At 41.2% G+C, this 23,299-nt stretch overlaps 2 protein-coding genes across 2 annotated transcripts; one reads left to right on the forward strand and one right to left on the reverse strand.

The window, feature by feature from the left end:
• Window positions 1-1,388: 1,388 nt before the first annotated feature.
• LCA5L (lebercilin LCA5 like) lies at window positions 1,389-17,190 on the forward strand. Its single transcript, XM_058825625.1, has 8 exons — window positions 1,389-1,398; window positions 6,835-7,343; window positions 8,512-8,649; window positions 10,457-10,550; window positions 13,209-13,312; window positions 13,599-13,716; window positions 15,207-15,527; window positions 17,120-17,190. The coding sequence occupies exons 1-8, from the start codon at window positions 1,389-1,391 to the stop codon at window positions 17,188-17,190; spliced, it is 1,365 nt and encodes a 454-aa protein (XP_058681608.1).
• Window positions 16,912-23,212, reverse strand: GET1 (guided entry of tail-anchored proteins factor 1). Its single transcript, XM_058824799.1, has 5 exons — window positions 23,082-23,212; window positions 21,239-21,404; window positions 20,309-20,376; window positions 18,976-19,090; window positions 16,912-17,914 (listed from the first exon to the last, which is right to left on the reverse strand). Exons 1-5 carry the CDS (start codon window positions 23,169-23,171, stop codon window positions 17,841-17,843), a joined length of 513 nt encoding a protein of 170 aa, XP_058680782.1. The 5' UTR covers window positions 23,172-23,212; the 3' UTR covers window positions 16,912-17,840.
• Between the last annotated feature and the right edge of the window lie 87 nt (window positions 23,213-23,299).

A 23,299-nucleotide genomic window follows, 5' to 3' on the forward strand; every position in this document is an offset into this window, starting at 1 on the left:
AAAGCTGACCCTGTGCCAGAGGTGAAACTGGACTAGGTTTTAGAAAAACATATTTCACATGTTTAGGTTGAATGTAGTAATATCTGCCCTGACCACCGTATTCTGGGAAGTTGCTCAGTGTTAAGATTGAATGTAGCAATGGGTCTGATCCTGAAAACACTTAAAATGGATTATAATAGTTTATTTCCAGAATTTATTAGATAGGGCTAAATACACTATTACATAAAGAGTAAAAATGCTGTTGAGTTTTTAAAAGAGTAAAAATTTTACTCTTTATAGTTATAAAGAGTAAAAATGCTGTTGAGAGCAAGTTTTTTGTCTGTGTTAATCAGTATCCTAAGCTGGAAATGCAGTACTCCATGTATGGAACTGGGATCCTGAAAAACTGCGCTGAAAACTAAAAATAACAGTATGGTAGTTTAGTGTGGCTCACCATCTGTCATTTCTTTTTTACTTTTGAGGGATAACAGGAGGTCCAGCAACAGGCCTATTAGAAGTAGATATTTTCAGAGTATTTTCCTGAAAAAGAACAACAACCATGAAAAAAGCCCAGTGAGAAAACATTAATTGTAGCCTGAAGTCATTACACATGCTTGTTTCCCAGGAGATTTTATATGTGAGTATAGCCTGGGAAAAGAACTGGCCATTTGGAATAGAATGTTTCCAAATTATTTGGTTTTCTGTGCCCTGAAGAAGTACAGCCAAAGGATGAAATGGTCCTGGGCTTCACAGCATTTGATCAGCCTTGTGATAATGATGTTAAAAATTTATCAGAGAATCACAGAATAAGCTGAGTTGGAAGGGATCTACAAGGATTTTCATGTCCAACTGGTGGCCCTGCACAGGACCATCCACAAGAGTCACAAAAGTCAAAGTCAAAGCAGAAAATATTTGCACCATCAAATGTTCATGAATAAATTCTGGGACAGAATTGCCAATGAACTCTCACTCTTGTTTGGCTTCATACGTGAAACCCTCACTGAGCCGCACATGGAAATGCCATTCGCGAGGGCTTTGGGTCACAACTCCCATTGTGTGCAGCCTCCAAGGAAAGCATGACTACATTCTGAAAGAATTTTTCCCCTTTTTCAACTTAAGAATGTTGAGTTTAACGCCGAGTTTGGAGCCTGCTGGGTCAGGCCTGTGCACTCTGAGGGCGCGTCCAGGCCTTGAGACGCCTGTATGGCCAGGGCCCAGCAGGACCCATATCTCCAAATTCCCATTAAAACCCTGGAATGGTACTGAAATATGGGGATGGAAATACACACACAGGCACCTCTGCTGGGTCTGGGGTGAGGGAAGAGGGAGGGAAGAGGGAGGAAGAGGGTGAGACCCCGCTGCCAGGGTGCTGCCGCCATTTCCCACAGCAGCAGGGATGGAGGCCCGTGATGGCGGCTGGTGAGGCTGTGAGGGGACAGCACACACTGGGGTGGGAGCAGGGAGAGATCCCCAGGGAGGACATGGGACAAGGTGGGATCCTTCACCTCTGGGGGCCAGGGGGACAAGGAGAACAGAGAGGGGTGAAGGGAGGACATGGGGCTGGGTATGGGCCTGTGTGTCCAGTGGGACATTGAGGGGGTGCCAGGACATGGGGCTGGGTGTGGGGTTGTGGGACATTGAGGGGACTATCAGGATATAGGGCTGGATGTGAGGTTATGGGACACTGAGGGGGTTCCAGGACATGGGGTTGGATGTGAGGTTTTGGGACGGTGAGGGGGTGCCAGGACATGGGGCTGGGTATGGGACTGTGTGTCCAGCAGGGACATTGAGGAGACTGCCAGGACATGGGGCTGGTTTGGGGTTGTGTGTCCAGGTGGACACTGAAGTGGTGCCAGGACATTGGGCTGAGTGTGGGATTTTGGGACACTGAGGGGGTACCAGGACATGTGACTGGGTTCTGGATTTTGGGACACTTAGGGGACTGCCAGGACATGGAACTGGTTTGGGGTTGTGTGTCCAGGTGCACCTTGAAGGGAGGCCAAGACATGGGGCTGGGTGTGGGGCTTGGGGACATTGAGGGGGTGCCAGGACATGGGGCTGGGTGTGGGGTTTGGGGACACTGAAGGGACTGCCAGGACATGGAGGTGGATGTGGTATTTTGGGACACTAAGAGGATTTCCAAGACATGCGGCTGGATGTGGGATTGTGTGTCCAAGTGGACACTGAGGGATTTTCAGGACATGGGGCTGGATGTGGGGTTTTGGGACACTGAGGGAGCTGCCAGGACATGGGGCTGGATGTGGGGTTTTGGGACACTGAGGAAATTTCTGGGTCATGGGGCTGGGTATGGGGTTTTGGGACATTGAGGGGATTCCCAGAACAGGGAGTGGTGTGGAGCTGTGGGACACTGAGGGGACTGTCAGGACATGGGGCTGGTTTGGGGTTGTGAGTCAAGGTGGACACTGACAGGGTGCAAGGACATTTTCATCATCAACACAGGAATTTGGCCCTAATTATTTTTATTCCTGTACATTTTCATCATGAATTCTCCTGGAGTTTGTCCATTCCAGCCCCTGCTTCTTTAATTCTATTGCAGTATCTTTCATTTCATGTCTGTTTATTCTGCTTCACCTTTTGTTTTCCTGTCTTCTCCTTCTCTATTTTATTTACTTCTCAACAGCTGCTCTGGATGAGCAGATTCAGGCCACACTTCTCATCTAAACAAATTAAAGCAGTAGTTTTAAGTTTCATTTTAGGTAATTTGCTTTAAAGACAATTTGCCTAGAAGGTGTTGGCGGTGCCAAATCAAATTTTAACACAAATACAGATCTGTGAATCAACCTGGGCTTTGCCTAATGCTCAAAATATGATTTCTCATCTCCTGTGGGTTATTGCACTGCCGGAGATTTAGCAGGACTGTGGCATTCCTCAGTATTCCACAAGGAAAAACTGTTCATGCAAAGGAATTAAGAGTAATGAAATTGTTGTGATTCAGCCTAAAACGTTCTGTGCAATCCTGAATTACGTTTTTTAATTTTCTTTGGGAGCTATGTGATTCCCCTCTCCCATTTAAGAAATTTTATTTAAAATGAAATGCCAGCACCAAGCAAAAAAAACCAACAAAGGAGTTAGAAGGGTCTAAGAAAATAGTTTTATATTTTGTTAGTGAAGGGGACATGTTAAAACCCATGTGAACTAAAATGTCATTTTAAACCCCCTCAAATTTCCTTTCCACAGCTGCCATGCTCCTTTTAGGCCCCAAAATTATACAACTTATCCTTCTACTGAGTAAGATTCTTTGTTTATAAATGAATTTTAAGGGAGCAAAGATGAATTTCTCTGTGGCCCTGTTGTTCCTATGAGATGAATGTGACATTGCCACTCAAAACCCTCTATTAGCAAATATTTTCCTACTTTTCTATTTTTTTCCTCTTTTATGCAAGAAATAAAAGTTGAATTATCACTCTGGGTCCCAACATTTAACCTCTTTTGTGTTTTAATCTCGTTTTCAGATATGTTTAGAACCTAATTCCTTTTCACAATTGTGGCTCAAGGCAAAACTTGCCTCTCCTCAGCTGAAGTGGATTGGAACATAATAAGAGAATTGAATGGGCATCAAGCCATATCCTAAAAAATTATTTTTACCAGAACTACAGTGTTTAAATAATTCTGCCAGGAGAATAAGCTAATCTGTTCTTGAACTTTCCAGTAGCCTCTGCAAGGGCCAAAAAAAGAAAAAAATGGGGGAAATAATGAAAATAAAAAAGAAGCATAACATTTATTCAGAAAGGCCTAGAAAATTACTTAGAATTATTTATTTTATGCTAAATATATGCTTTTTACAAGCATATTAAAATAGTTTTAGGTTCTTCTCTATCCTCTGCTTAGAGTGTGCATCTGGAAGCTCAGGTGGTTTTTGTGCTGTTTTTAAGGGATTAGTTAATTTTGTGATCTGTTTTGCTGTCTAATTCTTGAAAAATGTGATTAAAGATATTTTTATCACCTGAAATACTATAAATCCCAGGTAGGGTGGTGAACTGTTGGAGAAGACACGAGTGAACATTCTCCCAGTGATGATTCCAAGAGCTTTTTCAGTGGCTGCCCTTGAAAGAGTCAGAGGACGCAAACCTTTGGGAACACCAGGAACTGAAGAGAGGGAAACCCAGAAAAAGGACAAGACAAGAAAGGAAAGAAAGAAATATGGACTGTATCTCTATGCCCAAGGTGATAAAAAAGGTAAATTTGTTTTCTGGTAGTATGAGATATTTCTGGTAGTATGAGACTCTCTTAAGAAATACCATTGTTTCCTTTCTTTGGCTTTTTTTGATAATTAGCAAGGCAACAGTTTTTCAGTGAGAGGATTGGTATAATATATAATATAATATAATATAATATAATATAATATAATATAATATAATATAATATAATATAATATATATATTACATGTAATATATTTTATATCTAATCTATAGCCTATAATCCAATAAATTTATCTTATCTTATGTATAATACTATAAAAATGCTATATAAAATATATATAATAATTTTGTATATATAAATAATATATATATTTATAGAAAAATATATAAATATATAATCTATAAATATTAAATTTATAGTATATAAGATTTATTATTATATTATATTATATTATATTATATTATATTATATTATATTATATATAAATGTTTTATATATTATATGTAAATTACATTTATTTTTATACATATAATTATATAATATAAATTAATTTAATTAATTTTATATATTATATATTTATATATATATATATATATATTTATTTTTTTTTTTATATATATATATATAATAAATTCTATTTCAAACACCAGTAAGAGGAGGGAAGAGAAGGAGAGATTCCCTGCTGTGTTATCCCACAACTGTCAGTGATCCAAAGGGGGAATCCCCTGGGATGTGGGAGCCCTTGGCAATCCTCATTCTTCAGCTTTAACCCAAGGACTTGACAGTGGCTCTGCCACATTTTGGTGTCTGACCATGCATCACCAGCCAGTCTGAAAAAGCTTTTCTTGAGGAAAATGGGTAAAAATAATACACAAAAATGTCAGTTTTGCCCAGAAAACAGCTGCTTTGTGGCCAGCTGTGTTGTGGTGTATCCTGTGAAATGAGCTTGTGGCTCAATGGAATGAGCATAGAGAAGGGAGATGGAAATGTACATGGAATTTATGCCACTGTTAACAGTCAGCAATCTCTCCCGGTCTGCATCTTTTACCATCTCAACCCATCCTTTCTTAAATCCTTTAGTCCTACATCACAAAAATGAGCAGAAAACCAGCAACCCTTTTCCGGCTGAGCTTCAAAATTTCATCTTGATTTACCAAAGCTACAAGATGGAAATCAATCCAAAACAACCAGAAGAACCACTAATTGTCTCTGTTATAATCTCTGCCATTATATGCTGCTGCCAAGAAGTTATACTTGCATGAAAGTAGGAGAACAGAAAAAATAATGTCATTTTTTATATCTAGTCAGCAAAAAACCATTATTGACCGCTCCCTATGGTGGATAATTTATTGTATATATTTGTAGATGTTATATGTCATTTGGATAAAGTGTTTCTTTTTGCTTGTCTATGACTAGCGGAAATGAAATACATTTTACAGTACTTCTGACAGCTTTTGCAGAAAGGTATTTGCCCTTTTTTTCCATCCTCTTAGTCCTTTCTGGCAAAACAAAATAGTAAGATAATGTAATTTTGCAAATACTTGTGTGACAATATTTGTGGTTTTATTGTAGTTTTCCTGCAGTGGGATTGTGTTGCAGAAAATATTGGATTCAACAGAAATTCTTGGAAATATCTGTTCTTTTATTCTGGTGGATTTTTTAAGTCAGGACCTTCCCTGTTTTACCCATAAAATATGAGATGATCATAAATTATAATAAGCTTTTAATCAAAATACTGCCTGAAATGCCATGAGAACTGTAGTGAAACTTAATGTATGCCTGAAAAAGGGGAAGACACTCAGATTTCCAGTCTTTTATATTTTTAAATTCTAATCCTGCTTGAGGAGAAGGAAATGAGGGTAATTCAGCCAGAATCCTGGCCATAACAAGAGGCAAATGACAGCAACACACTGAGAAGAAGCACATTAATGTATTTTTAATTGCTGTTTAGAAGCCACATAGACAATTGCACACCTGTTCTGTGCAATGAGCATTTAAGGTTTATTTTAAAATGTAGTTTAATTCAAAGCTGACTGGAAAGGTGTAGAAAACAGGTTAGAAATCCTAGCTGCAGGGATTTCAACCATGAGCTGTTGGGAGCATCTTGGTTTTTGAGTTCTTCCAGACCTGTAAATTACTCTGTTGTTTTTTGGTGGTTTTTTGTTTTGTTTTTTATCATGCACCTATTCGAGGTGTAGACTCTGATGGGTTGAATTGTGTTCATCAAATTGTGGCTACATTACTTAAGTTCATGATTTACAGGAAGAAAATTGATTTCCATGGATTGAAAATTGATTCCTGTTGATTTATTTCCTTTTATTTCCATTGGCTGCTAGCTGTGGTCTGCTGCAGCTGCAAAAAGACACAGAGATATAAAATATTTAATGAATTTATCTGTGAATCATTTGAATCACACAATCCTGGAATGTTTTGGGTTGGAAGGGACCTTTAAGATCATCTTGTTCCACCCTGTGCCATGAGCAGGGAACCTTCCCCTAGACCAGGCTGCTCATTGAACATCAGAATTTTGGGGCATTTTGTGAAGAAACCACAATTCTGTAGTTGGATGAGCAGTTTAGGAGTAGCAGTTAATTAGTAGTAGGAGTTTACGTGAGCAGAAAAAGCACACAGTGATTGATTTGTCTCCAATAATTTCTGTCTCTCAACGCCAATTCTCTCTGACCTCAATGCAGGAGGGAAGAAAGGACCAAACGCCTCCAACCTGAACTCCTCCTTCTCACTCCCGCAGAGCGGGGCGGGTTACCAGGAAAAAAACCCAACTGCCCAGCGAATATCCTCGGCCAGGATCCACAAAATCAAAGAGCTGAAGAACGAAATATTCGACCTGCGAAAGAAAATCGAGACGTGGAGCTTCGAGAACCTGGCTCTGAGGGAGCTGAACCGGCGGCACACCAAGGCCATGGAGCGGTACGGCAACACAGAGAGCCACCTGCAGGAGATGCTGGCAGAGCATCGCAGCGACATGCGGCACCTCAGGAACCTCCTGAAAATGTCCCAGGAGGCCGAGAGGAACACGGCCAGGGAGCTGAAAAAGGTCGAAGCGGACCTGAGGAGAACTGAAGGTGATCTGAAGGCTTTGGCTGTGCTGTCGGAGGACAAAGCTCTGGCAGAGAAGGAGGAGCTGAGTCGCAGGTTGTCAGTGCTTAATGAAACTTTGGAGGCAAAGGATGAGAGGATACAGGTAGTGCCTGCAAATTGTTGTGTTTGTGGAATGCAGGGAATCATAGAATTCCTAAATTGGGAGGGAATCACAAGGATCATTAAACAGGAGAAGTTTCAGTGCAGGAATAGTGGAAAAGTTTTGGCTGCTTCTTATCAGATGAATGATTCTGATATAATCCTGTAACACTGGATGCTGTTTAATCCAATGCTCTCCTGAGTGTAAGGAAGTTCAAGAGGAGATAATTCATCTCCTTTTAGTGTCTCATGTTTCTTTAGTCTCACTGACCCCCACACAAAAAAGATAGGAACACAATTTTTACGACAAAACTGGAAGAGTCAATTTTCCGCAGTCCTCCAGGAATTCATTTCTATTTCCTATGAATTTCCTCCAGAAATTTTCTGGAGGAATTAATTTCCTCCAGGAATTCATTTCTATTTCCTCTGTTATGCATAAAATTAAATAAAGAGCCAGGAATTCTTAAAAGAATCTGTAAATATGAACAGCTGAATTCAGACTCTCTTTTAAAAACTTTCTGTTTCCAGGAGTGAGGAGCTATAAAATCACACAGGGTTGGGTGTCCACTTGATAGTTTTAGGAACTGGAATTTCAGTGCATGGCCCTGGGTTCTGAAGATAAAGAACTCAATAAATCACCAAATTTTCATTTCACTAATCCTCCTTATTCTGCTACAGTTCGTAGGTCTGTGTGAATAGAAAGCCTTAACATTTCTCAAAGATAGTTATATTAATTAATCCATCAGAAAAGTAATGTACAGCCTTATTTTCATGATTGAATGCCAGAAGCTTTTATTTTGTCTACTGAAAATAGGTTTAAAAGCTTTTTTTCTTACTTTGAAATCAATTTTTCAGATACTTCAGTATAGTTTCATGTATTGTTTACAATACATGAATATTGTTTACAATACATACAATACTTTATAATATTATTTATATTACTGTATGTATTATTTGTATTACTAGAAATAAATAAACACTATTATGTTACTATTATATACTATATAGTACTATAATATTATTTATATTGGTATAGTTAGAAGCCAATAACTGTTATACATAATTAGGAGCTTAAATTTCCTTATATTAGCACACTTTTATTTTAAATCAGTCAAGAACTGAAGTTTTCCAATTGTCACAGTGAGAATGGTAAAATCTGTGCCTTTTTTAAGAGTCTGGAGATGCAGCTGAAGATGAACAGCAGCACCTTTAGTCGTCAGCTGGCAAGTGAGAGCAGAAAACTCCTGGAAGCTACAATGACCACAAAGAAGTTGCTAATGGAAATTAACACTGCTCACCAAAAAATTAAGGTATTCCAGGTTTTGTCCAGATTTCTGTCTCCACAGGAAAATTCAAATATTTAATGTTACCTATTCCTTCTTTCTTTTTTTTTTTCTTTTTTTTTCTTTTTTTTTTTTTTTTTTTGCTTCTTTGGTTTTCTTCTTTTGCTTTTATTTTTCTTGGGTTTTTTTTTTTTGCTTCTTTTACAGTATTTACTAATAGAATTTGTTTTCCTGCTTCAGCTACAATCTACTAAAAAAGCCAGAAATGTCAAATTCTTCATCATTGTGGGTCTATTTGTTAGAAGTAGGTCAATAATGAATTGAAGCAGAGATTAATGCATCAGAAATGTAACCAAAATCCACAATTTGGTCAACATTTTGCCAGATTGGGGTCAAATATATTCATCTACTCATTTTTAATGAGCTCCCTCACAGAAACAAGTCAAAATGAGCCAAATATCAAAACTTGCAAAACTACAGTTTAACAAGAAGAGCCATAGAAATGTTTCAAGAGTTTGCTTAAATTCCAGTTTCATTTTTAGACAAACGATTTTGGGATAAATAGGTCCAGTTCAGCACTTTTTGTAATGCTTGTAAACAAAACATACAGAAAAACTAAATGGATTTAAAGCCAAAACTGCCAGGAATGGGATGCCACCTGAGTTGTAATGAAGAAAACCTTTACACATTCCAGAAAACCTGGAACCCCTTGTTGCTTTTTCATAACTGTGTTTGTAACACAGTTAAAATACACTTATTTCTATATTTCTGTGTCAAGGTGATCCCACTGGGGAGCTTTCTCTTCCTAAATGGAATCAAATTTCTGTGGAAGATGTTGAGGGGAATTTTCCCAGACATTGTGAAGGGCAGGACAGGCAATTCCAGAGGGTTCATGGAGGTTGGGATTTCTGCACAGGGGTGTTATTCATCCCTCTTCCCTGTAGCAGGTGCAGAAATTTCCTCCTGGTACTTGGCTGAGCTTTTTTCCTTGTCAGAGCCTGATCTCCTCCTGGGCATGCAGATCTGGGAGATGGGAACAATAATAACCTCAGAAACAATAATATAAAACTGTCCCAAAATGCAAATTATTCCAAATTATTCTCCCCTTAACTCTTCTCTAAAATAGTTCTGTTTCATCTCTTTTCCACACAGTTTTCTGTGTGTCCAGGTCTCTGAATTTTCTATTGATTCTATTGAATTCTATTGAAAATATTAATTTTCTATTTATTCCATTGATTTCTATTGAAAATCTTCTATTGATTTACCACAAAGAAAACCAGACACGATTATCAACCTTATTTCTGTGCCAGAACAGGGTTTATCCTTACAAATCCATAGTTTTATGCACCTGTCTTATTTCAGGCCATTCCACTTCCAGGATAACTTGTAATTTTCCCAAATAAATGAAGCTCCTCTTTTTTTCCCTCTGAAAAAAAATAATGGGAGTGGGACTGAGTCAGAGGGACTGAGTGGTGAGAGTGTAACTGAGATCTGTTTTCTGTGTTGAAGGAAGATTTCATTGAGGAAAGAGGAATCTTGCTAAATAAATGTCAAAATGTGCCTCAGGAGTTCATGTCGCCACCAGAGCAACAGGTTGTGAAGCAACTGAGCATATGACAAGGGCACTCAGTATTTTTTTTTTTTTTTAAATCAACAAAAGAGAGGAAGTAAAAGCAAAATATATTTATTCTGGAAAAATGTAAATGACAGAGGCCACGTGGGGCTGGCAAAAGGTGAAACCTTTGATGGGTTTCATCCAGCATGGGAAAATTAGGCAGGTAAAAAGTAATTTTTAATGCATTTTAGAAGCTTAATAGTGTTTATTTCTTCTTAGGAAAAGGATCGGCAGCTCTATGTGCAGAACATTTATGCAAATCGGATGCCAAAAGCCCTGAGGGACAGAAGTGATTGGGTTCCTAATGACCAAAGTATGTCTGTAATCATCTCCTTCTCTTGTTTAGTTAAGTGACTCTTTCACTGTTTTAGAATGGGAGGTTTATTCCAAATTAAATGCCAAAGTAGAGCTTTTGTGTGGGCTGAAAAGATGAAAAGGTTCAGGAAGCTTAAAGGCTTGAATGATAGAAAAGAGCAATATAAATTAAGTTCTACCAAGGAAGAAAGAGCTCTTGAATAAAGAATATTTCTTTTACATGGTGCTCATAGATATTGGGGAGAAATATCTGTTCCATGCAGTCTTGGCTGTCCAACATTCCAAGGGCAGCTGCCTGGAGTGGGATTCAGCTGATTAAACCCAACCAGAGCTGTCTGAGATGCCCCAGTTTGCCTCCCCTACACCCAGAATTTGGGATGGGATGGTCTAAACATGGACTTCCCTCGTGGCTGAGGCACCTCTTGAAACACTGATCAGGTATTGCTGCTCCTAAAATGGAGCAGAAATCAGGATTTTGTTCATGTGGGTACCAAAGAGCCCTTGGCAAACCTGTCTGCTGGAAATGCTCCCCACAGAATTCCTCAAATCATGGCAGAAATACAAAATCTTATCACATTCAGTTATTTATTTCTTTCCTCTTCATTGCCTTTGCAAACCATTAACTCTGCCTAAACCACCAGTGAGCTACAGGGAAAAGATTGGTAATTCAAGGTGTAAAATTAAGAAAAACACAAATCCCTGGTTCTCATCCCAAGTCAGACACAACTCTGAATTCCTGGTTTAGTTACACCGCATAACTACCTTTTTTTTTTTTTTTTTAATTTTTTTACTCACATATGGCCTTGTATTCAATAGAAATTGAATGTAGCTATTCAATTATGGTACTTAAACCACTGTTATTATTTAAATTCTTCTTTTCTTTAAGCAAGATAAGGGAGCTTAGTTGGAGAGAGAAATGATGTTTTGTAATGAAAAACTTGCAAGCAAAGTTGCACGATCCTCTGGAATTTTAGGAAAAATTTCTTAAAATTTTAAGAAAAAATTAGTTCTCTGCCAGTTAATGGATTTGGAAACCCAGAGCTGGAATTGCTGACAATTTATTTTCCTTCTCACTATTGACTTGAATTTTCCTTTAGCAGATTTCTGAAGAGTTGCCTGTTCAGGTCATTCTTTTCTAGTTGATATGCACAAAAGTTTTTTTAGCCAGCGGGAAATTTAGAGCTGGGTTTTTTAGCGGTGCCGATAAATGGCTGGAGGGAGGATTCCTTGGGTGCCCGGAGAGCTCTGTGCACTGACTGGAACGGATTTTTTGGATGGATTGCGCAGCTCCGGCCGCTCACCTGGGGGGGCAGCGCCCCCTGGTCCCGGGGCCGGGGAACTCCCGGCTGGAAAAGCTCCCGGAGCTCCTGGAACCCAAATTAATTCCTCCCGCATGGCCAGAGCCACTCCAGGCTGGTCACCAGCATCCCCTTCACCGCCCTGCTGCCAGCACCCCGAGGGCTCCATTTTTGTGCGGTTTTATGCGTTTTATCTTTGATTTCTGAGCTCAAAACTTGGAATAAGATCCCATTTTTGCTGCTCTGGTAGCAGCAACTTTCTCAGCTGCTTGTGTCAAAATTATTCTAATAATAAAGGAAAAATGTACTCATCTTGTCTGTCTTATATCCATATTTCTCTGGACATCTCGTTCAGTCACTCCCTTGGAACTGAGAGGAATAGTGGATTTGTCTTTCCAAACAAGCTGTGGGACTGCTGGTGGATAAAACTAGCACTGGGAGATAAAAGAAACAATGGGAAGGATTCCACTGATTGATGAATGGAAAAAGATCTTTGCTTCTACAAATAAACTTTAGGTTTGCTGATAAATGAAATTAGACATTAAAAGATGAAACAATGAGGAAGACAAACCCCTGAATTGCATAAGAATTAAAAATTAAAAGTGAGGGCTATGCATTAGAGGGAAATATTTGGTATCAGGTGTTTTGGGAAGTCTGAACCTCTCAAGTACCTCAGCCAATGAGGGAAGAGAGAAGGGAAATGCAGGCAGGAAATTGGGATAAAAAGGAGGTTGTGTCCTCCAAAAATTGGAGAGATTGCAGGGGAATGTCCCATGGCCTCTCCCTTTATTCCAATAAAGCCAAAAAGGACTCCTCTGTCTCCTTTTTAGACATAAACCTCTGGTGTTTGTGCATTAATTTTCCTAAGAGAATCTCCTCCAAAGATCACTGATATTTCAAACAGTGTGGAGCATTCCCCCTGAGCTGGGTTCCATAAAGATCCAAATTTAGGAAACTGAACTCTGAGGCTTCATAGCAGACCTCTCAAATTAACACTAGAATGGAACCAAGAATTAAGCCCATGTAGGCTCTGGGGCACACACTTGTCTGACTTTACATGTTCTATCTGAAAATACACTTAGTAGTATATTTTATATGTATATTTATATATATACTTATATTTAGGATGCACTGATGTACATGGCTCATAAATCCAGGTTTGTGTTCAGCTTCAGCATTTATAGATTCAGCAGAAAAAAATTACTTCTTATTTAAAGGGCATTAAGATATGCCTTTAAAAAAAGGTTGAAATTCTTGGTCACATACCAGTATTGTCAGTTGTCAGAGATTTATTTTATTTATATCACCAACCTAATTCCAGAAATAACTGTATTACTAATGTTTGTCCTATTCAACAGGTCTGAGAGTAAACAGATCAGTACAAGTAGATAAAGAGAGTTTTAGAGAACTGCTGCTGTCTCAGCACCAGGAAACAGAACAAAATCCAATCCAGCAAAAAAAGGTGGGAAAGATCTGGATCCAAATCCAATTCCCTGTTTAAACTCTCAGCTAAGGTGTATTTTATTCCCTAAGTTGCAGTAATGTGCCTGGATAGCCTGATCCTTCATCTAGGATGGGGATTTTGCATGGGTGTGATTACAGGACAGAAATAATTCTGTGATGCAAAATATAATATAACAGCAATAGAAATTACTGATCTTTTTTTAAGTATTGCACTGATTGAGTTCTTTTAAAAGTCACTGGACAAGCATTCCCTCATTATTTTTACCTTTAATTGCCAATTTTAGGAGAACAAAGATGAAGGTGGAGAAGGTAAAGCAAAGGAAGTGTGCTCACATGCCCGAGGTAAAAAGGAAAAGCAAGCAACCAAGAAAGTGCCAGAAACTTCAAACAGGACACACAGAGGTAGGTTTAATGTTTCTCTCAGAAATTCCCCTGATCTTTGCAAGTTACCAGAAGTTTTGGTGATTTATGTGGTTCTGAGAGCCCTTCACTGGCAGCTGGCTGACAGGAACTGGTTCCAAATGATGAATGAGGTGTCACTGAAAACACAGAATTGTCTGGGTTGGAAAATGCAGCTGCTGCTGGTGCTGCACTGACAGAGCTGCTCTGCAGGATGGGGCATCTCCACCCTGCTGTTCTCCCAAAGCTCAGGCTGGTAAAAACTCAGTGTTCTGTCTGTAAAGGACAATTAACAGTGTTAATCCACACTAATCAAACCCTGATCTCAAAGTTGGGAATCTTCATCACTACTGATGTGAGCCTATTTCCATGGAAAAGGAAAAGGAGTGTGAGGGCTGGGAGCAGTTCCTCATTAGTGATCCCTGGAAAGAGATTTTATGGAAATCTCAGCCACTGTGTCCTCATGGAAAAGTTACATGCAAGGGACTCATTTGTAAACATCTTTATTCTGAAGAAATTCTATAGAACAGAGGAGAGAAAAAGCCACTGCTGTTTCCTCATTCACGATTTTCTTTCTAGAAACATTCCTGTTACTTCCTTTAAGGCTTTTAGGAAAAGAAAATGTCTCAATGCCACCATTCTAAACATGTCTCAAGTGGCAGGAGACCTCCAGGTCCCACATTTGCCCAGGTGGAACAGGTGGTGCCAGGTCCCATCCCTGTAACCTGGCATGTGTGAACTCCTGAGGTTTGTGCTCTGCCTTTTCAGCCTGCAGCCCTTCCAGACAACCAAAATCAGCACTTGGCTTTAAAATGCCCTTTTAAAACTGACAGAAAACACAGGTCTTACAATGCTTCCTCTGAAATCTGAGTTTTTCTTACTGATAGCAGACTTTTATTGAAGCCTTACTTGGCTTCTTTAGTTCCTGCAACTTCTTATTTCCCCTTTAAGCTTGGATTATGTCTCATTTTGGGAGCACAGGACCCATTACAAGTCATTCCCTGCACAGATAAATGGCATTTCTGCACACATGTTCCTTTTCCTGCTGAAAAGTGGAGCCCCCTCATTCCCAGGTGAGAGAGTTGCTGAATATTCTGCTCCACACAAACAACTGTTGTGAATTAAGGGAAGGAAATCCTGCATATCTCTAAGATCTACTTAAAAGCCAGAATGTGAAAATTAAGAGTTCAGATCTCACCTGGTTTCTCTGTTGCATTGGACATGATTTTTCTGGCACTGCATTTAGCCATTGCTGTACATAATGGCAGCTAAATCCTTTTAACTAAATTCAACACCATGAAAAAAAAGCAAAAATAAAGATATGAACCTGGATTCAGTAGTAGAATTATACAACTTGTCCCATGCTGTTGTATTTATTACAGATGGTATTGAAATACCATCAATAACAACTGAAGCAGTGAAATAAGGATGTGATACTTGCTCTTTTTAAAGCTTCATAACTCCTCATGTTCTTAAACCCTGCAATATTTTAGGGGGCAAACTGCTGATGGAAGAATGCAAATTTTCAGAATTTATTAAAGAAATGGAAAAAGAGACAGAGGTTCTTAAACAGGAGTTGAAAACGCTGATGAAATCTGAACGAAGTCCTCAAAGAGTAAAAAAGAACAATCAAGAGAGAGAGGCAGTGGAAGAAGTTGAAAAAGAAGAGAAAAAACCCCATGAGCAGCAAAAGAAGAAAGCCAGGAGTGAAGGTCCAAGTCCAAGCAAAGACCCCACCAGGCTGAAGAAAAAATACATTTTCTCAGGGGCTGTTGAGAATTTCCACCAGAGGCTCCACACTTCAGGTGCCAAAAGCAAAGCAGGATTTGGGAAAAGCTGCCTGAGCAGCCAGAGACAGGCAGGGCAGGGCTGCAGCGATGCCACTGCTGTGCCCAGGGGGAAAATGTCCTTTGGGGCTTATGAACCTTCCTTTGGGCAAACCCCCCTGGGCTGGCAGCACAGCTCCTCTTCAGGGGAGGAAGCACCCGATGGAGGAGCTCTCTGGGGAGGAATGTGTGCCAGGAGAAAACTCCTGGAGCTCCAGCAGCACAAGGGTGAAGGCAGAGCAGCCAGGGGGGCAAGGCAAACCCCAAACTCCCTGCCAGGCTCCAGCTCTCCTTGTTAAAAACAGCTCCTGAGTTACTCCACACTTACTGCTGATAGTTCAGTACATCAGCTTGCCTTTAGAGAGTTTAAACATTCCCATTGTTACAAACCAAATGTTTTACTTTCATTCAATGTTTATTAAACCTTACAAGCGCTGGCAATTGCTCTCTATGATTTTTTTCCAAAACAATCCAATCAGCTGTCACAAAAACCACGTTGTGTGCTTGATCTTTTCCCACATATATACATTAAGAATTCCTTATCATCTTTACCTGTTACCAGGTAAAATTCAGTCCTTGTTTAGGAACTTCCAGGTTTTTGCATTCCCAAGGGGCTGGGATTTGGGAGCTGGGTGTTTGTTAGCTGCTGACATGAACACCCAGCTTTCATAAGGTTCACTGCTGGGTGAGCACCAACAATGCCATAAAAGAAAACTTTTTAGTTCCTTCACTCCCCAAACAGCTTCCAGAGTTCACAGATAATAAAAATAATTTGCTCCTACATTGTTTTCACGAGCATTAGGAACCTCTAAAGCCTCATTCTTTCCCTCTGTTGGAACTTATCAAAGCAGTTTGCCTGGTAACTTCCCCAGCTGACATGCAGAGATGAATGTGCAAGAGGGAAGCATTGTTTTGGAGAAGTCAGGCATAGCCAGTCCCCAAAAAGCCTCTAAAAATCCTTGTTTAAGGTTATGTAAGCCAGGGGAGGAGGATTGTGGTTTGTTCCTCACACTGATTTATTAAATACTTGCTAAATTCATGTGAAGTTGGGAAAAATTGGGGCATTCTGTTATTTTTTAAAGGCAGTTGCACTTTAAAAAACATCCAAAATTACACTACAAAAGTTTTTAAAGATGACAAAGACATTCAGAGCTGAACCTGTTGCAGCAACATTTCAAATAATTAAAAAAATTATTTAGTTGAGTTGCTTCAAACAATATTTCCTTATGCACAAAGACAGGGGCTCTTGTTTTGGCTTGGATTTTGGGGTTTGTTTTGCCATTTTGGGTTTGTTTATTTGGGGTTTTTGTGGGTTGTGTAGCAAAATTGCAGTTAACATTAAAAAAGAGATGAAAAAACCTAGGATGGGTTGAAAAGCTTTATTTCCTTAATAAAACCACAATTTTACATAACATTCAATCACACCTTTTCTTGATATTTATTTTCAAGTAGGCTAAATGCAATTCCTAATATAAAATCCAAAATTTTAAATTAATATTAAAACAAATAAACAAACAAAAATGTTTAATCCACATACATATACACACAACACAACCTGACCTTTTGAACTGTTTTTGAAGGCAGTGCCAATTTTGGAGGGGTCCTGGCCCCTTCCTTCCCTTCCTGCAGGGAGGAAAAGGCCCTGGAATAGCAGAGGGATCGTTCCTGTGGGAATTCCAGAGTGGGAGGCTCAATCAGCATTCCCTGCAGGAACAGCACTGTCTTCTCCTTCACTGACACCAACCTGTGCTTGGCAGCTGGAAAAACCTCTTAAGAGATAAAAATCTTGATTTTCTCATCTAGTTTTTTTAGGAGAGTTCAAGAATATTTTGATTTTAGGGTAAAAAATGACAAGGAAATTGTTTTGCCCCAAGCCAAGCAAACAACCTCCCTCTGCACCATCCAACGTGATCCCACCTCAGGGTGAAGCTTCCATATTTTATAGAAAGAAACAGCCAATCCATATTTTATAGAAAGAAACAGCCAAGCTCCCAAATGAATTCCTAAAGCCAGCACATTTCCAATTTAAAACCACAAATCCAACACTGTGACAACAGGCCATGACAAAACCTTATGGTTCTGCCATGACTAAACCCAAAATGAGGTTTTATAACCAGCAGTGCTGTTCTTTCCAAAATGAAAGACAAACTCTGGGAAGTGACATCAAAATAATCCAAAGGATTGACAGATACCCAAATGGAGTAACAAGGATTGTCTCAGCCCTTGTCTCATCAAAGATAACTGTTCCTTCTTTTTTTTTAATTAATTTAAAACAGTGATTATGGAAATGCTGGGGTTCCTTCAGCTGAAGGGGTGCAGCATGATGGCCACAACTTTATTGCAGACCACGAGCCAGCAGGTGATTCCCACACCTCCTGGAAAAGAGGGAGAAAACACAATTGAAATTGTTGGATCAATAATTCAGAGGGACCTGTGCAGCTGCAAACAACCTTGGAGGTGTAAAAAATTAAATTCAAAATTCATGAGGCCAACAGGAACTAAACTCTTTATATACAAAAGGGAGATACAAGAGATGGGAAACAAATCAATGCTGGTCCCAAAAAATTCTGGATTGTCTTGGGAAAAGAGCACCAAATACACAAATAAAGTGTGGTGAGTGCACCCCAGAGCTAAAACCATCAGCTACAGACCCAAGAGAAAATATCTCAGTTTAAGGCCTGGCAGAATGCTTTGCTTGAACCTAAATTTAGGATTTGAGAGAGGTAAAAAATAAATTTCCTCTGAAATTGAAATCAGTTGTTTTGTAAGTACATAGCTATTCATAGTACACCTGTGCAGAAAACTCCCTTTTGGGTGATTTTCTGATTTTCTAATTTAACTCTTCCCCAGGGTCTATTCAATACAGAGAAGGGCAATGCTCTGTCTGGGTGGAAACAAAAACGACAAAATTCATGAGCACTTCAAGAAAGCAGAACCACACAGGGAAGAGCTGCTGAAATGCCTGAGCCCTGTGCTGGGAGCCAGGGAAGCAGCAGCTGTATTACAGCGACCTGTGTGGGCCGCTGGCTGGTGATAGAGAGACGGTGAATCTTGTTTCTTGAATCAGAAGGCTTGATTTATTAATATATGATATAATACATTATAGTTATACTAAATAGAATATATAGAGAGGTTTGCAGAGCAGCTAGCTAAGCTAAGAAAAGATAGAAAAGAATCCACAACAAAGTTGTGGCCAAGGACTCAGTCCCCTGGCTTGAACTGATGATTGGCTCTTAATTATAAACATAGAACATGAGCCAATCAAGGTGAATCCTATTGCATTCCACAGCAGCTGATAATAATTGTTTACCTTCTCTTCGGGGGCCTCCCGAAGATGCAGAAATGTGAAAGGAAGGATTTCTGTGGAGAAATGTCTGCGACACAGCTGCTGTGAATCCCTGCAAGCCCCGGGGCTGGGCCATGCCCTGTTCCTCACCTGGCACTCCTGTGGGGAAGGCCACCAGGCGCTCCAGGGGAGCCAGCCACTTGCTCGGGAGCACGGTGACGGGCTCAGAGTAGTACTTCCAGATCAGAGAGACCATCAGGGCAGCCTGGAGTGGGCATTTTTTATTAGTTTGGATCACAACACACACCAAATACATTCCCAGTGCTATCTGGAATTGTTTCTTTGTTATTTTATCTTATTCAACATATTTTTAGATTTTCTATGACCTTAAATTTATACACAATAATAGGAGGTTGCAAGGGGATCTTTCTTTCAAGACCCTCTCTTCAATCCACACAGTCATAGCATTTGTTAAAATTCTGATGACCCTTTTTAGCCTGAATTTTTGCCTACAAGGAGTACAACTCACTTTAACAATCCCCTAAGGAAATCTTCATGCTGACCACTGCCATCCCCCTTAGCAAATTCTCTGGCATCAGTCAGAACTACTCAGACAATCTGATGAGGCACTGTGGGGAAATGTGTGGCAGCTGTAGGTGGAGATTTGCATCCTCAGCAGAAATATATTTTGGTTTCATAGCCAGAATTATATTCACATGTAGCAGAACTTTCCTGGATTTGGGGCCATATATAAAAAATCCCCAGTGATTAAAGAGCTAAGACAAACCCCAATCTTGTCCATCAAAACCAGAAACAGAGTTGAGACAAAAGTCAGACTCCTTCCATCCTCAACTTATCTTATCCAGATCTTATCATCATTTCCCTTCCAGTTGCAGAAATTCTTTGTGTCTGCCAAGCTCTGTGTCCTTGGAATCCCAGAATGGTTTGGGCTGGAAGGAATTTAAAGCTCCTCCAGTGCTATGGCAGGGACACCTCCCACTGTCCCAGGCTGCTCCAGCCCCAGTGTCCAACCTGGCCTTGGGCACTGCCAGGGATGCAGGGGTGGAATTCCATCCCAGCCCTGCCCACCCTGCCAGGGAACAATTCCTCATTGCCAGGATCCCACCCAGCCCTGCCCTCTGGCACTGGGAGCCATTCCCTGTGTGCTGTCCCTGCATCCCCTGGCAATTGTCTCTCTCCAGCTTTCCTGGGGCTCCTCCAGGCCCTGCAAGGCCACCCTGAGCTCAGCCCAAAGCTTCTCCTGTGCAGGTGAGCAATGCCAGCTGTGCCAGCCTTTCCTGCCAGCAGAGCTGCTCCATCCCTCTGCCCATCCTGGAGCCTCCTCTGGGCTCTGCAGCAGCTCCAGCTCCTCCCTGGCTGGGGGAGCCCTGAGTGACCAGACATGGACCAATAAACCAGGAGAGAATTGTGACACTGCTGAGGATTTGGGTGAAGTTGTATCCATAAAAAAATACTGACTTACCTGCACTATGTAGAATACAATATTTATGACCCACTTTATTTTGGCTAATTGGGCAGTTCGTGCTTTCACTGTTAAAGAAAAAGAAAATATTAGTGTCCATTGCTTATAATTATGAATTATAATTACATTAAATTAGTAATCTTTTAATATTTCACTCTTTAAGGCTGGACATGACCCTGTTAAAAATCTCTTTCCATATGACTTATAGCTGTACTAAAAACACTCTTCTACAACAAACTGCCAGCTCTGTATCACACTGTAATTTCTATCTTGACTTACTGAAAACAGGATTCAGTGATGGGCCTCAATGAGAAAGAACAAATAATTACAGAGTGAAGCCCAGGAAATTCCTGGAAAGACACAGGTAAGATTTTCAAATAGTTTAAAGAGGGGAAAAAAAGGAGAGAGAGAAAGAAAGAGAAAAGGGGAGGAGGAGAGGAAAGGAAAGGAAATTTCAAGGAAAGGAAAGGAAATTTCAAGGAAAGGAAAGAAAATTTCAAGGAAAGGAAAGAAAATTTCAAGGAAAGGAAAGAAAATTTCAAGGAAAGAAAATTTCAAGGAAAGAAAATTTCAAGGAAAGAAAATTTCAAGGAAAGGAAAGGAAATTTCAAGGAAAGGAAAGGAAAGGAAATTTCAAGGAAAGGAAATTTCAAGGAAAGGAAATTTCAAGGAAAGAAAAGGAAATTTCAAGGAAAGAAAAGGAAATTTCAAGGAAAGGAAATTTCAAGGAAAGGAAATTTCAAGGAAAGGAAATTTCAAGGAAAGGAAATTTCAAGGAAAGGAAATTTCAAGGAAAGGAAAGGAAAATGGAAATGGAAATGTGAAGGCAAGTTTGAAGGACAAATACTTAAAACTGAAAATGCTCTTATCAGCTTTTCAGAAACAGAAGATGTTTTTCCTTGTGGAGCAGGAGCAGACACAGCACTGTACCGTGGGTTTTGAGCCTGTCAGTCATTTTGTTGATCTTCCTCTCCAGCCGCGCGTATCTGGCGAACTCGTCCATCATGCTGATGGTGGCAAGCTCCTGCTTCATGGTCTGGATCTCTGCTCTCATCTGGGACTCCTGCTCTGCATCCTTCTGCAACAGCCTGGATATCTGAGAAGTGAAGGAAGTGATCAATTCCTGCTCCAGAATTCCACTGATTTGCTTTAGTGTGCATAAAGTATGGTCTCAAAAGCCTCCCATAACAAAGGGCCTTTCAGTGAGATGCAGGAAATCCTTGGGTGACAAGATGAAACAGCCTCAAGCTGGACTCCATGATCTTGAAGGTTTTTTCCAATTTAAATGATTCTGTGATCATTTCCAGCTCCAGCAGCCAAGTATTCCAACGTTTCCTCCCTTCCTTTTACTCTCCTAATTTCTTTTCTTGAGGCACCACCTGCTTGTCAGTTCATGAACTCTGCCAGGCACAAAAGGACACAAAATCTTTTTATTGCTGTTCCTTAACAAATCTTCCAGCTTCCCCAAGATACATGTAATTTATTTCCCCGTGGATGCTGTTCTCAGGCCTGCAGACAGTGAGAGCACTAACACCATCTTCAGCCTCAAACCACAGCAGAAAGCTGAGCAGAAATCTTCAGAGAATCTCAGAATATCCTGAGTTGGAAAGGACCCACAAGGAATTGAGTCCCAGCCCTGTCCCTGCCCAAACCCCCAACAATCCCACCCTGGGCATCCCTGGCCAAAGGCTCCTGGAGCTGTGGCAGCCTCAGGGCTGTGCCCATTCCCTGGGCAGTGCCAGCACCCTCTGGGGGAGGAACCTTCCCCTAAATCCAACCTAAATCCCTCCAGCCCAGCTGCAGCTGCTCCCTGGGTGCTGTCCCTGTGCCAGAGCTCAGAGCTCAGGAGGAGCTGCAGACCCAATCTCAGCCTGCTCCAGCCTGAAGGAACCAAATGCCCTCAGCCTCTCTGCAGAGGGCTCTTTGATCACTCATCTCTAGCAACACTGAGTTCAGCTTCCCAAACTGCTGAGGGTGACTTAAGGTTTAAAGGACTTCTGTCCATTTTTAACAGTGCACACTGATCTCTGTGCCAGTGAAGTTATTTCTATGGTAGAGCAGAGCGACAGGGATTTCAGCATCTTTGTACATATGTGAGTTTATCTGGCAGCCACAAAGTTTATTTGTCCTCAATTCCATTATCCACGCTTCCACATCAATGCTTCAGATCAGAAGAGGAGCACCCTGATCAGATTATTGAGATTTATTCCTATCATGACTTAACTCCTTCATCTCCGTATCCACTGATCTCCTATCTCAACAATGGGCACGTCCATCTGTTGAAAACACGCAAGACCGAGCAAAGTGATCCTTCCTACCCCGAAAACTGGGAAGCTGTGGCTGCCCCATCTGTGGCTGAGGAGCCCATCCTCAGCTGTGGCTGAGGAGTTCAGGAGCAGCCTGGACGGGGCTCTGAGCATCCAGGCCCGCTGGAAGGATCCCTGCCCACGGCAGGAGGGTGGGAGCGGATCATCCTTAGGGTTCCTTCCAGCCCAAACCTTTCCACGATTCCGTGATGCATTCCAGGGACTGGAGGCTCAGGAGCACCAACGATAACACAGGTAACTCATCCCGCAGAAAGCGGGGCTGAGCTCCACCACCTCCAGCCCCAGCCTCTCCTCAGCAAGGCCGGCAGCAGGAGCAGACCCTGTCCGTCCCCGCCGGGGCCGCGGGAGCGCTCCCCATGGGCTGGGAGAACCCCGTAACGCCCCGCCGGCTCCCTGGGGTCCCCTCCCAACCATCCTCCCGCTTCCCCACGGGCGCCATCACTCACGAGGGAGGAGCAGGAGGGTAGCAGGATTTTGAGCGCGTTGCAGAGGAACACGGCGCTGAGCACCAGCAGCCAGGCGCCGCTCTCCGCCATGGGCCCCGCGCCGCCGCCGCCTCCTCCTCACAGCGCCCGCCTGAGGGCAGGCGGGGCCGCGCGCGCGGGGCACGTGACGCGGGCGGGCCAATGGGGAGGCGGTGCGCTCGGGCGGGGCGGGGCGCGCG

The sequence above is a fragment of the Ammospiza caudacuta genome, chromosome 2 (genome assembly GCF_027887145.1).
Source record: "Ammospiza caudacuta isolate bAmmCau1 chromosome 2, bAmmCau1.pri, whole genome shotgun sequence".
NCBI classification, from domain to species: domain Eukaryota; kingdom Metazoa; phylum Chordata; class Aves; order Passeriformes; family Passerellidae; genus Ammospiza; species Ammospiza caudacuta.